Raw genomic sequence first — 19,580 nt, forward strand, 5'->3', positions numbered from 1 at the left:
TAATTAGCCGTAGTAGCCACAGCTTTAAGCACACATTCTATGTTTGCGTCCTTTTGTCTCCGTAATTCATTATTCTTCGAGTGCGAGAAGCTCCGCTTATGAATACGTCGGGCAACCTGGCTGCTGGCCAGAAAGGCCTTCAATTCTGCGATCGTGACTTGCTGCTACCCCTTCGCGTTCTAGTTGCCGCGTCAGAATTCTTTGTAAATCGTATCCTTTCATCAAGCACGCACATTATGATTTGTTCGCGTGCGACATTTTACAAAAAAGTTGTGCCGAAAAGGTCTCCGCTGTATATTAAGAATAAATTCCAAAAAGTCTTCGCTTGATTAATCGATATGAACAAATATAAAGCAAAGTTTACAAAATGTATTTTGTGTGTTCGCTCAGCATAAAAAAATTTAATAATAATTCAATAAACCAACAAAAATTTTGTTAGCTTTAGCCTATATTTGTTCAGATATTCAAAATAATTTTAATTTTATTTTAACCAAACATATTTTCAATCGAGATAAATTACGCACCAAAATAAAAACAAAAAAACTTTTACATGTAGGAATTAATAATATATACGACGCATAAAGGATATGAAAATTGTATAAATTAAACAAAATAAACTTAGGGAGTAAAAATTAAAATCCTACTTTTAGCATTTTATATTGCGGACGACTTTTAATTCGGCATAGTTCTGCGATTTAATTACCAAGATTATTTAAAAATAAGAATTAAGATGAAACGGAAGAGAACTTCGAATTTTATCAAATGCTACAGAAAAGCATGATTGCATGGAATAATTTCGTACCTTGCGATATTAACCTAATATAAAGAATAAATTGAAACAAAAATATTGTCTCCCATCTATTATTAGGGATTCATTCCTCGATGTATTTCCATCGAAAAAGTTTTCTTTCGTATCGGATATTTTGCACTAAATGCAGCCATTTGACTCTCAGATCCATATTACAATATCCAATATCAGATAAATATAAAACTCATAAAGAGAAAAATAGAAATAGGTACACGTGCGCGAGACAAAACAGAGAGATTTGAAAAAAAAACTCAATAAAATTTTATATCCGTTTAGGAAAATATAGAAATTTTGAATATGTATAATGATTCATAGAATTTGTGTTGTTCGTAGAAATCATCAAATTAAAAAAAATGTTCATAAAATCGTAATAGATACAATCTCCGTTAAATTAAATGGCTAATTTTATAAATTAAAATGACCAACTCCTACATATTACTGCCTTTTCTTCTAATTGTGTCTGCAAGTCACATGCCGCATAGAGCGCCGAATGCACGCTCACATTTACAGAGAATGAAGTTCGCGAGCAGCTCGCCTCAACGTTCCGACAAATTTGCTGTCAACAGGAATCAGAGTTCTTTCGGCAGCGAAGCCGCCGTCAAAGAGGCTTTCCTCCAACTTCAAGCCGGTTTGGGAACAAAACTGCAAGAGAGCACGAACATTTCGACAAATATATCGTCCGTTAAAGAGTTTAACTCGCCGCACAGCTCGCGGAAACAATGGCTATTCCGACAGCATCGCGGCAACTGATGGTATTCGCGATACCAAAGTGCGGAGTGCATTTCGCTGGCGTTGTCGCAATACGAGTGCCGTCATCACGTTCTATACGAGCCGAGGGAGACGAAATACGCCAAAATATCGTTATAGCTATTACCGCGGCACATTGAGCGGAGGGAAAAGACGGGATTGGCCTACTTTCCGCCGAAGCCGCCCTCCCCGGAGAAGCGCGGAAGAACCGACATTACTCGCGGACTTTGAAATTTCGCCTATTGGGAAACGACGCGGGATTCCGCCGACTATGACAAATGGCCCGCTACAATTTTTGCGCTACACTCGAAACCCGCTGATCGATTCCCGGACATTCGCCGTCCTTGCCGCAGCGCGAATATACCGCGCGGATACAAGTCCATATCGCGAAAAGGGAGTCGCCGCGACCGCGACGTCGTCCATTCGGCATGGCATGGCACGTATAGCGCGCGACGACAATGCGTCAAATGCGTTTCAATAACGAATGAAAAATTGCTCGTGAAATCATTCTCCCACATAGACATATATATTCCAAGCCGCTGATGTCCTGAGTTCGTTCTGCTAATACCGACATAATGAAGTTACGTCGAGTTCTGCGAAACTACATTAACCAATATTTAACTGCCTGGCAGATCGACCGAGAGTGCTTAAAATTTAAAGCGTGAAATTTCACGTCGTAATTGAATCATCTGTAAATTTTGAATTGTGTAACAGAAGGTGGACTCTCTGCAGATAGAGAGTGCTCCCTATTCGGAGAGCTGTAAAGAAAACAAAAAGAGCTCCTAACACATTGATTTGGAGTTACATTCGTTTAGGATATACAATTTACGAAATGAAATATTTTGGAAACGCAACTTGGTTACACGTGTAGAAATTGCTTGAAACATACTGCAAATGTAATACTTGGGGGGTAAAATACAATATATTAAATACTTTATAATATCTGTATTTTTTATTAAACGGAAAAATATGGGGGAAAAGGTACACTTTTAAATTTTCTCGCTAATTAAAAGCGTATTTGTCTAATGTTCTCGATCTCTAGCTCTCTTTCTCTCACAAGATGCGCACTATATATACGGATATTCCATATTAAAAAAGTGAAAAAGAATTTAGCAGGAAACTTCTATGAAACTCGGGGCTTGTCGCGAGAGACATTAACATTAAAAGGATTTGTGGCCGCGCGGGAGTGGGATTTCTTTGGCGGGGATTTAAACGAGCGCGCTTTGTCCGTAATTGAATTTTAAGTATCACAAAATTCACGACACGGAGCTCACACCAATCCTTTGTTTCGCGCGGACAAATATAAATACTTGAAAATTCATTATGCTTCTCTTTTTATCCTCAAAGAAACAAGCGAGGGGGACGCATAAACGGAGCGTCTCGAGTTCCTCGCGCTTCTTCTCGTCTATATGGATCCTTTGATCAATTTCTGCTTGACGACAATTTAATTGGCCGCAAAACGATATCTAATGTATATATTCTCACAGAAATTTAAACGTCTTCGTAATGATATAACCGTAGCGTAAAACAGAAAAAATATATATACATTCAGAGATATAAATAATTAATTGCTCACAAAGAGAGAACTTTCCCGCGACTGTATCGCTTGCAGAAAAATAAACTCGCGACCCTGATACCGAGCCCCGATAATCTTTACCCTGATAGCCGGAGCCAGATTTCGCAATACCGATGCGACCCCGAGCATAATGCGGCAAATACTTTCATAATAACTCGCGCGTCGGCACAGATTCGCTCGCTCGCGAACTTTCCAAGACGATTACTTGCTAATGGTATACCGCGCGCTAGCCGCGATTCTCCATTAGCGCGAATCGGAAATCGAGTGTCCCCCGGATATGCAATTACACGCGCGTGTACCGTCAATTAGGCAAGTTTAATCGCTAATCGGATTATCGTTGATACGCGTTATCCCGCACCAGTACGCCCGCTATCAGGGCCGACTCTGCAGCCAACCAGCCGGCAGATTGCGGCGCGGTGGTTTGCTGGCCGTTTGCAGAGACGCGAAACGCGAACACGCCAAAAAGTCAAGTTAATTTAATTGCCGCGTCGCTCTGCGCGTAATTACTAATTTCGAGCGTCGTGTGGTTGCTTGATAAATTAAATGACAGCCGCTCTTCAGATAACAAACGCAGCAAATACTAATTGTAAGTAGTCTATACTGTTGGTGAGTCACTATATCGCTATTTAGCGTAACGGTTATTGTTGTAATTATGTATATCACGGAATGTATAACGATAAATCTGCTTACTATTCCATCCTGTAATTCGTCACACGTGAGTACTTCGTCATCTTTATCTTGCAAAATCTTACGGAATTCTTGAAACGCTGAATTTTATTTCGCTTCCAAGAGCGATATTAATTTAGAATTGGGAAAAAGTAATAATAGAATCTTAATCGTCCGTCGAAATATTCTCTCGGTTTCCCCCGATTTTCCAGAGAAATAAATCACCTCGCGATGTTATCGATTTTCGAAAAGAGTGACAACTCTGATATATGGTGACATATGATGGTATCGATATATGTATAATACATATATGTATAATAATACGCTATTTTGAATACATCTCGTCACTCGACTGTTTTATGAAGCGAATATTTTACGGGTAGAAAATGGAAGTTGAGCTATACATGGATGTATTCGTATCGTACCGCGTTTATGGTTGTTGCATGAATCTTGTATCAGAAAGCACATCAAGTGAGAATATTTAGAATTTAAAAAATCTTAGCAGTTTCACAATTTCATTAAAGCTCACGATTAATTACCATCACGCGTACTAACACACCCGAATATAATAATAGAATAATAGAATAAAATAATCGCACGGCACTTTATACGGCACTTTAATCACACGCGTTGTGCACTTCACTATTATATCTATACTAATATATAAAATCCTTACGGGTGGTGTATGTTTGAACGTTTTTAACTTAAAAACTATTGGACCAAATTTTTGCCACAAGTATATGAAATAGGGGTAGAATTTTCCGGACAGTGCTATGTGTAGTTTTGACGTAGAACTACGTCTTTCCCCCCCGGAGGGGAGAGTTATTAAATAAATAAATAAATAAATAAATAAATAAATAAATAAATAAATAAATAAAGGAATAAAGGAATGAAGGAATAAAGGAATGAAAAAAAAATTATTCTTTGTATAGGAAGCGAAAGTGTAACGAAAAAGATGAGGAAAAAGATAAGAATGTATAAAATTTATTGCAGAAAAAAGAATAAAAAAATAACTTGAATGTTAAAATGCTTCATATGTAAAAAAATATTTATTAATTTAAAATTGAATAAATAAAATTTTATTTTAAAAATATCTCTTTTTTTTAATGATTTGGTATTCAAGATCTCGAATATATCGTGTATATTCATGTATTCACTTATTATAAATGGTGATTGGTATATCGTTCGCCTGTCTTATGCTTCATATGTATGTGTCAACTTGCGAGGTTCGTTTCGCAAATGACTAAAAACTTACATAGTAAAGTACTGTAGTTTTCTTGCAATAACCAGCAGTTAAAACGAGAGAAAAAGACAAAGAGACAGAGGAAGAGAGGGAGGGAGGGAGGAAGGGAGGGAGGAAGAGAGAGAGAAAGAGAGAGAGAGAGAGAAAGAGAAAAAGAGAGAGAGAGAGAGAGAGAGAGAAGAAAGAAAGCAAAAATGTGATAAAAGAAAAAGGTAAGGATGTGTTTTAAATATTAAATTTTTTATGATAATTTTATCTATATTATCTATATAGATTGCAAAATCTTGAATGTGCAAATTTTTCTTTCTATTTATCAACATTTTTAATGATAATTTTACCTATGGTAAAAATTCGGGGTCCAATAGTTTTCAACGTTCAAACACACACCACCCGTAAGGATTTTATATAATAGTATAGATTATAGGTATTTATTTTGTTGTACAACCCGACTCCTTATGGAACTCCTTTAAGAAAAACGACTACCGGGCGAAGCCCGGGTAACCAGCTAGTATTACGATAAAAATATAAAAACATGAAGAAATTACACACGAAGCTACTATGCGTTCGCCATTCGCAACGCTTCGCATAATTATATAGTGTAACGGACAATAATAGCTAATTATAGGGCTAACTAAAAAATAATAGCGTTTAGATAATGCGACGGTCCGTGCCACTATCTGAAGGACTATACGACGCGCAGCGACCTTCCCTATACCGTAACAAACGTCAAGGCCATACAGACAATCATATACTGCACAAAATATATAACGTATTCTTAATTCCGCAAGCTAATAATTGTGCACTGTAATAACTGTGAGACATGACATGGCGTTTCGAGAGATAATACGACGATGCACGGAGCGGTTCGTGCCGTTGCTCGCGCGCTCGTTCGAGTCTCGTGCGAATAACTGGCCCTGTGTACGCACAATGCGTGCTGTAAAAGCAAACTGCAAAAGCAAACAAGGCCATGAAATATTCAATGTATTATGAAACAAATATACATTGTAATAAATATGCAATATTTTTCATTCCTCATGATTTAAGGAGGTTCGATGGCTACAACAAAATGCAGAGAGTTTCATGAAATTTTAATATGTTATTCTGGAATGCAAAATAGAATTATGTGAATTTTTTAGGAATTTTTCACCGTCCCGTTTTGAAAAAAATCTACTCCAAAAACTTAAAAAGTACAATTTTTGGATTAGATTTTTTTCAAAACGGGACGGTAAAAAATTCCCTAAAAATTCACATAATTCTATTTTGCATTCCAAAACAACATATTAAAATTTCATGAAACTGGCTGCATTTTTAACATAGGTTTTTATGGGAAATGATATATTGCATATACCTTCAGAATAAAATAAGTGCAAGAAAAAATGCAAATGATAAGGAAAAAAAAATATGCACATGTAACTTAATAATTTACAAATAAATGAGCGAAAGAAAGAGGAAGGTTACCGCACATTTCGTAGAAAAATTAATTATTAAAGCATAAATTGCTTGATTTTTCGTCTGCTAGACTGCCACGGTCGTGAACGACGTGAACAGCAGCACGCATTATACGCACGCGGCGACCAATCAGAGCAATCCCCTTCATTCCCACTACTTCAAACGCTAGTGCGCTGTTTCCAGAACCCCCGCGTCCCACTACTCCCCCGATGAAGCCATCGAACCTCCTTAAACTGATTTGAATGAATCAACGTATATTTTATGCTTTATTTTATGGATTTATTATTATCGCCCAAGATATATATAATGACTTACTCCGTTCAATGACAACTAGTTGAGAAGATAGTGTTTGAAGATAGAAAAATTGTTATAAATTTTAATTTTTACAAGAAAGTTTGCTTTGATTTCATTAAAGAATGTATTTATATATATATCTATAAATTTGTATTTAATAACAAATTTTAACTGCTACAATCGAGTTTGGAAAAATTTAAACGTACTGCTACCTTAACTCAATATACAATACAAGGAAATTCATCCGGCATTATATGTATTTTAATTCAACTTATTAATTAATTAATATCCCTTTTTAATTCGAGTGGTAGCGTTGCAACGCCAAATATATATAGTGTACATAAAATTAATAATATCTCGAGAAAAGATGTAGAATAACATAGAATATTTTGTCGCAGACTTAAAGTCACATAAAATCTTGAAATATACAGGGAATAATACTTAATTTCAAACTTAGAAACTCGATTGTCAATTAAAGTGTCAGATATAAGAAAATTGACGCGATAAAAATAATTCAGTTTCGCGAAGACGTAATCGGTTGTGCGAAAAATAGCGTTATCCTAATTAAAGAGTCGTCGCGGAAGAGAATGTACAAGACAAGAAAGCAATCAACGATCTCACCACTTTGCTTCCGCGTGCATTGAGAAGAGGAGCGAGTCAACTTGCCCTTACCGCTTTATGCATAAATGCGAATAAATTACGTGTCCGCTCCTCTTTGGCGTCGAATTGCTTACGGTCGGATCCTGTGCATCAAAGTTCAGTGTCGAGTGCAGCTCACATTCGACCGTGAAGGATTAATAGTCTCGTCTCTCGTCCATGTCGAAGCTTTTCTACTCGTTATTTAAAGATGCATTTTGCGATGCAGCGAAAAAGAACTGCTCGAATATGAACAAACAAAATTACCGGCTGATGCTAGACGACCAAGTAATCGTACGCAAATAACAAATTAATGCAACAAAATATTTCTCGATTAAATTTAGCATTGATCCGATATACATAAATTATTCAATTAACTTCGTATAATTGTTCGAACAAACGGTAAGCAACTTTTCCTCAGTGTGCGAATATATGTTTGCGCAGCACGAGTGAGCGAATGATTTTGCTACAAAAATTAATATGAGTAAACATGTGGGTATACAAACATGCTGTAAAGGTGCCATGCATTCGAAATATACAAGCGTGAGCAAACAAGATGGATGCGCTGTAAAGGTGCGCTTATATCGCATAAGCGCGATTAAATCGACGTATTCGCGTTTGTATACTGTGCTGCGTAAACAAAAGAGAGCAAAACGAGTATCAGCCAGCAGCGAATTGATTCGCCATAAACGTGCGTTTGCGGCATTCGAGAACGGCGAGCGACCGAATGAATTCGCTGGAAAGGTATGATGTTACGCGAGGACGAGGACGATGAAGTTGATTCGCTCTGCGACACGGTAGAAAACGAACGGATCCATTCGTTCGCGTTCATCCCGGCATACAGGCCATCGTCAAAGAAGATATATACGCGCGTGGCACGAATGTCGATCCCGGAAACTGTGTGTAAAGAAACCCCGTTCAATATACGAAATCTAAACATCGGATTCCGATGTAAATTAAATGGTTCCATCAAGTAAGCCGGGACATTTCAATATTTCATACACCGCGGTTACCGCTGTTATATTAAGCTGTATCATCGTGTTATCGACCCCAGACTGAATCAGATAAAATAAAAATATATAGTACATATGTATATGTGCGCGAGCAAAAAGAGAAATAATAATCAAAATAAAAATTCAATCCGATATATTTTATCCATATATAGAATCGATACGTAATTTAAAAAATATAGATATTTGCTTATATACTTTCCTTCTTTACACATATTCTATCCACTTTGTATCGTTTACTCATCTCATTTTATGCGACAATCTACTTTACTTTTCAATTGAATTTTTCCTAATTGTCTTATTTCTCGTGGTGCACATATATCGAGTTTTATTCTTTATTTTGTAATGTATATAGTGTATATTTTATTTTTGTGTGTATACCGTATTACTTTATATCTTCATATAGTATATTCTATAGCGACGAATGAGCTTGGGAATATTGCACGAGGATCTTGGCTCACTGACGCAGGAGAAATTCATCTGCAGTAGTGTAAACGTTTCCATTACGAGCCCGAGGAACAGCTGGTGCTTGCGTAAACGCACCTTAAAGGCCACGGTTATAGTGGATGCACGTCCGCGGAGCGAAACTCATCCGGACAAATTCGTACCAGACGTCGGAACTAATCGAATACAGTGAACCAAGTCGAGATGACTTAAGGCGAAACCTCTAGATCATTTTACCTCCGGCTGTGGACTGCGTTTTTAAATAAATTCTGTGCTCGCAATAATTTCTTTGCATCATTGTCAAAATTAAACTGACTGCACTCGTAAGCACTCATAAATCGCAAATTACGTTTCCGTTAATTTGCTTGGAACTACTTAAAAAAGTTATGTTATCTACTTGCATTCACGGAGCTCTTCGTAAGAGGTTTTTAGTTGTCGATTATCTATAATATGAAAACGTTATGGTCTGTCTTCAAAATAATTATCATTTATTAGATCGTAATATTCGTATATATATATCCATAGTATTCAACGGGGAATGCGAAATTCCGGAATACTCTGTAAACGCGAGATCTGATCACGTAGCGTGTAATTACCTCCACTTATCTCGACACATTTAATTAGTTCTGATCGGCAAATTCCTATGCGCGTTCACCATGCTATAACCCGCATGCAGTGTAGTAGCAGAAATATAATCCTTAAGTTACCTATAAGAATTATTTGGGATCCTGGTCCTAAATCGATTTATGGCGATATTCCAAATAATATAATTAAGAAGATTAATATTGATAAATTAAGATCATTAATTAAGTATGTTAAAATGTATAATATATAGGATGTTGATAGAATATAAGATTTTAACATACGGTCTCAATGAATTCGCCACTCATTCTCCATAAAAGAAGATAAGTAAGAATAAATGATTTAAAATCACAGGCGGAGTATCAAATTTCTATCGTGTTTCTATATTTGATGAATAAATGTTTAACGACTTATTTATGTAATTATCGTTTCTCCATCATCGCGCACCGAAGATGACTTTGTTTCAGGTCGAAAACGTTTGTCACATCATTGTTTATCTTTAATTTATAATATCTAACATGTGTGTAATGTACATCCAGCTTGGTTCACTAGTACTCTTATATCTCCTTTGTTAATAATAAATAAATAATTAATTAATCGACAAATTAATTAATTATTCCGTCGAGTAAAATGTATATTGAAGCAAATGCAAATAATTTAATGGGACTATAATTTTAGATGCGTCTCGGCTAATTGTGTCGCAATGACGACCGCCGACGTTAATAAAACGGATATGATTAATTAATATATCACAGTTGAAATGAACCTAATACCACGGCTGTAATCAAATGCTGAAGTGAATGCCAGATAGACCCGATGGAATCGTAATTATATGTCTCAACTCGCGGATGCAATTACAATAATAAATGAATCGGAATGCAACTCTCGGTTCCAACGGATTTCCCGGTAGAACGTTGTCGGCGTGCAAGAAAGCTCGTTGGAAACTCGCGTACGACGCCGTAACCGCGGCCTAAGTCGTCCAAGTGAAGACTACGACATTCGGATATTACCCACGGCAAGGAGCTATTACGGCCGGGTACTGCAACTTTCCCCGCAATCCCGATCGTCGAAACGACGGCGGCGACGGGATCGTTCACACGATTCACGATCCGCCGAGGCGACGGAGCCGCATCCACGATCAAGTTTCTGGCCCGTTCGCGAGCTTGCGGTTACATTTAGTTCGCCATACGCCGAAATTATACCGCGCGGACCCTTCTCTCTCTTCCCCCCCTCTCTGTCTGCTCCTATTGTCCGATGTATGTGTCCATGGCACCTGCGGTCCCTGCTAGAATGCTTACGGGGCTCGGACGTTGCACTATAGTATCAACCATCGTCGATTCGAAATTTATTTCTCGATTTCGCTCCGGGTCGCGACGAGAGTCGCGAAAAGTTACGAGGGGAATATTTGATACCGGTTGAGCGTGCAGGGCGTCGCCGATCGATCTAACCGACTCTTTCAGTCTTGCATTGCACGAGAGCTTGCCTATTATTATTACTCTTTTTCTTATTATTGGTTTCAGGTTTATTATTTACTAAGCTTCAATCTCTTTTTTACTACCCGGAGGAAATAAGTGATAATATTATCTAACTCGAAATAGTATTAGCAGATTGTACGTTCTATTGTATTATTATTATTATTAGTGGCAGATATATAAACCCTGCATTATATAAACGATTCTAAAAGTGGTAATAAGAGATTTAAAAAAGCTGCAATAGTTTGAGAACAATTTTTACTTATTTTGCGAAAAATACAATTTAAATTAAAAAATATTAAAAGCGATCGACTCGAAGGAGTTTAATAAAACAGAGGGTTCTAATAACGAGTTCTAATAACGTATACACACGGCAAAAAAAAGCTTTTACTTTGACTAATTTAACGTCAACGTTACTTCGACAAACTTTCTCTTCAAAGTTTAATTATCAGGATGTTTCATGTTGAAAATTATGAACGCATAAAGCGTTTATGTTTTTTCCCCACACTCGTCAAGTTAAGCGTAAGATTTCTAGTCGTAACTTCCCGCGACGTCCTATATCCGTACGCGCCGAGTTAATTACACGGATATAACTAGGCGCACGGTATCAATAAATCACTATAATGTTTTTGTAAGGACCAATCAAGAAGGATTATTTCAGCAGACGTTCTCATACGGGGACTGACTCGCGTAACGCGGAACAAACTCGATTATTTATGGGCACATTAGCGACGCGAACTAACGAGGGCGTGCTCAATGAATTACTGAAATAGTATTCAGCCGGAAAACCATCTGCGGTTATGCAATGACGTTAAACAAAGCGTTAATCCTCTGATGCACTTTGGGAGTTAAAATAACCCCGTGCGTGTTGCACATAATTCACTTGTCACGTATGCAGTTTTGGGAATATTGATGGCTTATTAAGATCTAAAGGATATCCCGGAAGACCACTATGTAAAGATAGTATAGAAACCATGTTTTGAGCGTAACTTTCGAGTTTTGAGATAATATTTTCGTTGTTTATATATGTTGAAACCCCTGTGGGTTTAGAAAAACCGATAAAAATTATGAAACTTTTTTTTTCGTTTAAACTCAAGTATACGGCATTATATATAATGTACGGCTTAATTTATTAAAATAATTACATATGTTATAGATATATATATTCAAAAAATAATATTAAATTAAATATAAATTATTATGAGAGACAATTATAAAATTTACCGATGCTCCTCGACTCGACGAGTACTGTTCATAAATTCTGAAAAATAACATTCGATATAATCACATTCACAATAAACACATTCGTTATAATATTAGCAAAATTTCTATGCTTTATGTTTTCAACTCTTCATTAAATTGAGACTTATTTTAACGCAATTTGCAATTTCACCATGCACGTGTCGATTTGAGAAACCAGTGCTCAATTATAATCAGATTGGAACCTTTCAGTAATGTGAAAATGGATAAAGTGCATCATATAGGGAGGATTAAACAAGGCACCCTCAGGTGCGCCGAAGCTTGCTCTTCGCGAGTAGCGAACGCAGCCGTGCACGCCGACGGAAACCGCCTCGGAATAGCGGACGCGGGCGGCCGCCGCACGCTATCCATCACGAAGCTGAAGTTGAGGGATACTGGCTAATTACTTTGTCCGCGGACAGGCGCGCGCTCGTCGGCGTATAATACCACGCCTAATCTCGAAATGTGCCGACACTAACTCTTTCGTCCGCGATCGCGCGGTGCCGCGCCGGCTTAATGACGGTAATACGCCTCGTTTACGCAATGTAATTCCGGTACGCGGAGTGAGCGTACATAAATATTGATCTGGTTGCTGCAATGACTATCAACGGCGCTCTCACTGCACCGCTCTATAACGTTGACACGCGGCGAGGGACAGAGAGACAGAGAGAAAGAGAGAGAGAATAAGGAGAGACACACACAAACAGAGAGACAGAGCTTCGAGATTATCGAATTGTTGATATCATCCCGATAATCTCGAATCAAGATCCCCTGGTCGGTCGAGGCTTGATCTGCCAGCGTAATTAGTTCCTTTGACACATGTTTTGCGCCTTATCGTTATAAGGCGTAATCAATGCGAATAATCGGTCTTCTATATATATATGCGTGGACAAATATTGAGAAAATAGATTTTCCAATAGTAATTTAAGTATTATAATCACTGCGTTTTAAAAATTTGAGGAATAATCTCTTATAAAAGAAAGAGATGAAGATAACGCATAATATTTACGTCATCATATTAGTATAGTCCATGATATTATGTTATACTATTTCTGTTATCATTGCGCAAATATTAAATTATAATAACAACCGCGGCGGTGAGTTACCAGCGTCGACCGAATTGTTAAATAATTTCAACACAAAAATAACCGCGGTATTAAAACGATAATATCATATAACGCAGCGAGAGATAATAATTTAATTCATTTGATTGATTTGTAATGAGATAAAAATTACATGAAGGAATACGAAATTCAATTTTATTCTAATATAATGCGCACTTATCTCAATTTAATCATAATATTTGATGATTATATCGAAGTACTTGCTAAGAGCTATACGTATTTCTGCTTTTCTCCGATCGATGAAGACGATAAGATGTAAGTGGACTTACCCAAAACAGTACCGACGTAGGATTGCGACGTGTCGAAAGATATCGGTCCGTTCGTGCCCTCGAAGGATACATCCTTGCTGAACAGGCTCGCGTCGCGAAACAAGCGTATCGTCCAAGATCTGCAAGATGAATCGCGTGATCGTGCATGATATCGTGAAGTATCGGGTCGAGATAATTTTTTTGTATGGATCTCCAGTGCGGGGAGAGTAATTATCGGCGTTTCTCGCGTGCCATAATATCGGTTCGCTACGGATCGTTACGCAGAAGGCCGATAATCTGGTAATAACATGAATAAAGGAAAAGGAATCGTCGGAGCAAAAAAAACGGTGAGATAGATCATTAAAGTGTGTGGCGTGCTACGATTACGAAAAACTGTATCTCACTTATCCGCACAGAGGAATTACTTTACAATTTTATTTCAGAGAGAGATCTGCCGAATATCTCTTCGACGTCGATGGAGCAAACAAAGTACGGCGGATTCTTCGCGTAACTATATAATGTTCAAAGTATACGATGTTTCGCGTATTATAGAAACAAAGGATTGACAAAGGATTCCCCGGGTATCATATTATATACAGCTGGAACGCCGAGCTAAAATCCACGACCATCTCACTGGATTTATACAAAAAAAAGCATATTACTCTTAACTGAAATATATATAAGCCGGCTCGTACAAACTCTCCATACAGTACGTCGATTTGCTCGCGTACGAAAGAGGAAAATAACGCAAGTACAGACGTATAGAAAATAAATATCTTGATTTCTCCACCGAGGCGCAATATCGCTCTCGAGCATACTTTGTATGAAATGTCAGATCAGCCTATAAGTTCATACGTACTTTACTATGCCGGTATATTTTAATCTGTATGGCTGGGAATAAAAAGGTTGCCAGTAAAATGACAACAGATTATCGATAACGATGTAACAGTCCGGGTCGTTAATTAAAAATGAAAATATAAACCATTCAAGACTGAAGACGTTTTATAAGCATTTAAATTATATTAAAAATATATATGCCAATATATATATATATATATATATATATATATATTATACTCATTATTATTATATTCCACAATTAAGTATTAGAGAGAAACCTATAAAATGTTGAATATTTAAAATAAAATTGTCTCAAAATAATTCTCGCCAATAAGTAAAATGCGAATCTTCGTAATCGTGACGTATATCGCTTCTTATTCCCGCCGCGGTAAATAAACTCACGGGATTGACCCGTCATGATGGTGAATGTTTCCCACAATTTCGAGATACGACGTTCGAAACCTTCGAACCTCCAAAGACAGCTTAAGCTCAAGACGAAACCATGTAACATCATACGGATCGAAGTGGCTTCTCGCCACCAACGGATTCAGCAGCGCTAAATATACACGCGCTATTTCGCTCCTGCAAGTGGCATTTACGTAACAAATCCGCCTTTAACGAGATCAAAGTCGGTTAAGATTGACGTTCGCGCCATCGAATCCCGCAGAGGCGAATATGTAAAACGGATTAATACTCGTACGTTGACGTTCATCATCGAGACATTCAAGTACGACAAGAGACATGACGAAAATAAGTCATATATATGTGTATATCTACTGCGAAAAATATTGCAATAAACATAAAAGTGGACGAGAAAGGCGAGACTTGAAAGCGTGAAAATCAAAATACTGAAAAATAATACAGGTACGGAAAAGTTATTGACGTTTTCATAAATATTTCCTTCTCCGCTAATACATATACTATTAATATGCGTGCAAAAACAACGTATCGCGAAAATAAATTGTGGCTTCAAATATATCCCGATATCCTTTTCAATGCAAAAACGAAGAAATTCTATCTATATTTTTGCAGAAAAATAATGGTTGGAACACGATATGTATATTTTTTGAAGATATATATGTATTAGGTATATGTGTTAATGCATTCTATAAAAATAAATTCGGCCTCGTATTACTATTTCGTACAAAATGCAGCAGCGAATAAATTATGAAGGATGAGACACTTTTGCAAAAGACGATATAAACATGCATAATATTAGAACATGGTAAATTGAAACGTATGCTAGAAGAACTCGTTAGCGCCTTCATAAATACGCTTCGCATACATTTATAGTTATTTTATGTATAATCGAAATACATTCGTCCAGTTAAAAATATGTAACGTAATTGCGCTCGCGCATATACTTTATCTAGATTAAATACATCGCGCGACATATTTAACCAAGACTGTGTCAAGATTATAAAATCGTATATGCTACAAAATACAACAATAAAATGATGTTTGTATAATATTAACATGCAAAATACAAGTGCCATGTAAATGTAAACTGTAAAAAGTTTACTAATTCACCGTATTGCCAATCCGTAAATTGCATCATATTTTACTCAAATTCCGACTGTCGAATCGATCTTCAATTTATATTGGATTTTACATTATTAATTGCCCTTTTAATTTTATCTAATTTCTCTCTTCTCTTGTAAATCTTTGCTTGGCTGAAAGGTAACTCCATTTTTAACAAAAATAATCGCCGTGATAGAGTCATCGCACAACGGGTGATTGACACACGATGACGATCAAAGATCAGCGAGAAACCAATGGTCATTGTAGAATGTGATGGAATAACGACGTGATTGTCATTGAACAAAACGGTACTAGAACTTATACGACTTTCACAATGACAATGTGCAAGTACGTGGTACGCTTCCGAATATCTCGTTAAAATCCGATTCCGCGATGATGATGATGGATTTACATTGAGAGTCAAGTGCGAAACCAACCCAAACGCGATTCACGTTTAAATGGCGCATGCTAAATATGCAAAGTATACCTGAAATATAATGCTGTTGACAAAATATTATTTTTCAATTAATTAATATTCGATTTTTTCTTAATGTCGTTGGAACTCTTGATTAGCAAATTGTTAAAAAAATTATAAAATTATCAGAAAAGTATAAAAGTTATACCTAAAAAAGACAGAAAAATCCATCTTTGTCATTTAATTCGTGCATACTTTACAAAAGTTGCGAGAATGTAAATATATAATTGTACTTTAAGTTTATCTTCGTGTTATTAATTAATCTCACTTTCCGTCACTCCTTTTTCAAAAAATGCCGCTCGTATAAACTCTCGAAACAGACATAATTTTATCTATAAAGAATAGAGCTCTTAATGCGTCACCAACTAGAGACTGTTCGCGCTTTTATTTAGAGACCTGCCGGGACGATCGTAATTCTTTTCGCGGCATTTATTATCGTAGCGGCGCGAAGACACCGAAGGAAGAAACGACTTTAGCGTGCCCGGCAAAAAGACGCTAAAACGCTGGATTACCATAAAGATATACGCCAGGGCCAGAGTCGGGACGCATTACGCGAGGAATTAGGGGAAACATAACAATTAGTCGCGGCTCTTTATAGCGCACACGTTGCTGCTTCCGCGACAATCATTTTCATAATCCGACGTCGGCTGCGCCTTCATCGCGGACCGTGTACATTAAATCGTCAGCTTTGTCTTGTTGGGAGGCTCGTTGTGTCATATCTTTGCAGCATCGCGAAAAAGTCGCTTAAGTGCCGCTTTCATCGCCAAAAGCTTGTGAATAAAAGACAAACTCTCGTTGCGCATCCAGCTATAATCTCTCGCAAGTTTGTATATACAAGATGCTCTAATTAAAGCGTATGTGTCTGGCTATCATTCGTCGGATAACCGAAAACGTGACATATGAACAAAGACTGATATAAAAATAGAGAAGCGTTAAAAAGGAACCATTAAATCATTGAAACGTCGAAATATCGACTTTTTATTTCCGCTAGAAGTATACGAATTTCTTCTACTTGGGGAGCTCAACTAATATATATTCAATCTCAAATGAAAAAGGTCTTTAATGGAATCGCACCATCAAGAGATTAAATTTCCCTCGAGAAAAACTCGGCGCCAAATTCCTTTGGCAGAAGCAGAACTTCACTATTGCTATATTTCTAGCTTCCTTTCTCGCGGATCTATTCTACCGTCGACTTTCAGATAAACTTCACCAGCGGCAAGTTACCTCCGTTATCCCCGTTATCACAAATATTGCTCCGAGCAAGCAACTAAAAGATTGAAGCACATATTTATTAATTCAACCTAGCACTTCCTAACTGTTATGAAGCGTGCCAGTGCATTAACGTAGTCGCGCGATGGGAAAACCGCGGCCGTTTAATAATTCGATGATCGCTCTTTGTAACGCGGTTACGAGCAACGAGACGACCGTGCCGCGAAGCGGAAAAATAAGTTCGCATAATTTCCCAGTTTTTCCTCTAGGAAACTTTCGCGTAACGCTGCGCGAACGTTTATTTTCATAATGATTATAAGCGCGCGATATGTAATATTTCTTTACGAGTCGCGCGCGCATCACGCGACACGTTGCGCTGATGTTGGGTAAATTTCACGAGTTTGTCATGCGGTGCATTTCCGCCTCGATTTCCGCATTTCCGTAACGAGAGTCGGCTTTATTGCATTGAAGGGCAACGCTGCTGTCTTCGGAAGCAGAGGGTGGAACACACGGGGTCCGGCCGTGTGCTCTTTAGCTTTTATATAACCCTCGTAACCGCCCATAACACCGCCCCCGTATGCACGGCGAAACGATGCGTTGGCTTCGCTGAATGCTGTTGCTCGGCGTGCCCACGTACGCGAAAACTGAATCCGCAACGTACACCGAGAGAGGCGCGCCGAGGCCGAGGTACATGGTCTATTCATGCGCGAAGTCTTCCACCCAGAGGCGAGCCGCGCGGCTAGAAAAGTGAGAAGGTGTCGCCTGTACACCGGGTATCTATTCCCGGCTTAACCGTGCCGCTTCCCAAGACCGGGTTATATACCGAGAAATCGCTTAGGAAATATCGCGAAAGTTTATTATCTCATTCACTCAAAGTTAAACGGAAGCGGTGAAGCTATTGCAAATCGTTGGAAAAAACTTCTATTTTCCTGAAACGTCGTGAGAAAAATATTCTTACGATAATAGTTTTTTTTTTCTAAGCGCTCTTAATTGTAAGCGTTTTTAAAAAACAGGATATGTTAATACGTATTGTAGTATATAGAGTATTAAAATGTTGAGAAAAAAAATCCAAAACTGTGTTTCTTTTTTAGAATACAGATTTTAATCTTTTCTGAGAACTGACTTTTTTCCTAACTTTCTATGCAGTTCTAAAATGATGAAGTAAAAATTAACATTTTATAACGTAACGATCCGACAATAGAATGTGATAACCATTATCTTATGGAGCTCTTTGCACATCGTTCAATTATTTTTATAATCTGTCTCGCAGAATCTAAAGCAAAAGAACGAACGTATATATAACGACAATGCCGCGAAGGGATTCGCGAAAGACGAACGGCGGACTTCTCTCGCGAAGAGTATGAGAGTAAACCGGCGTCTTTTTGCCGCGATATGGCCAATAAATTCGCCTGGTCGCACTAACGGTATTACTGAAAAAAAGGAAGAAAAATCATACAATACGATACTCGACAAGAAGCGGAGACCGCTGCTGCGACGAAAAACGGTGGCGTGTGTGCCGCACGGAAATTTCTTTCTTCTCCTCTCCTCAACTATTATCTTGCCAGTTTGTACCAGGTGCACCGGGGTAGAAACGCCACCGTCGTACAGTAGCGACGGGGAACGGGGCAGGAGGGTGTTGTGCGGGCGCTTGGTACGACGACGACGACGACGACGAGGGATGGAGGGAATCGCACGGCACGCTCCTGCTTTACATTTTATTGCCCGACGTGGATTCGACCGATTTACATAAAGAGACGAACGCTGTAGTTACATTGGCGGACTATGAAAGCGACCGGGGGAGAAGAGGAGAAGGGGATGGTGGAGATCGAGGGATGTTTCTCGTGTCTCCTACCATAGCTTGAGAGGGGCTGCGTGCCGTTTGTCGCCCAAGACGAGAAATTTGCGATGCAGGAGGTGTGTGAAACGCGAATACCAATACGTATCTCTCTCTCTCTCTCTCTCTCTCTCTCTCTCTCTCTTTCTTTCTTTCTTTTTCT

General features: G+C 38.0%; 1 protein-coding gene across 1 annotated transcript in view; it reads right to left on the minus strand.

The window, feature by feature from the left end:
* LOC143903431 (disintegrin and metalloproteinase domain-containing protein 10) overlaps nt 1-19,580 on the minus strand; it is a 60,797-nt gene that overhangs the window by 25,242 nt on the left and 15,975 nt on the right. Inside the window, exon 4 of the mRNA XM_077416998.1 lies at nt 13,560-13,678. Coding sequence (XP_077273124.1) covers nt 13,560-13,678 — 119 coding nt within the window. The remainder of the gene's footprint in view (nt 1-13,559; nt 13,679-19,580) is intronic.

This window comes from Temnothorax americanus, unplaced genomic scaffold, assembly GCF_048541705.1.
Source record: "Temnothorax americanus isolate GAGA-0224 unplaced genomic scaffold, ASM4854170v1 Scaffold47, whole genome shotgun sequence".
Taxonomy (NCBI): domain Eukaryota; kingdom Metazoa; phylum Arthropoda; class Insecta; order Hymenoptera; family Formicidae; genus Temnothorax; species Temnothorax americanus.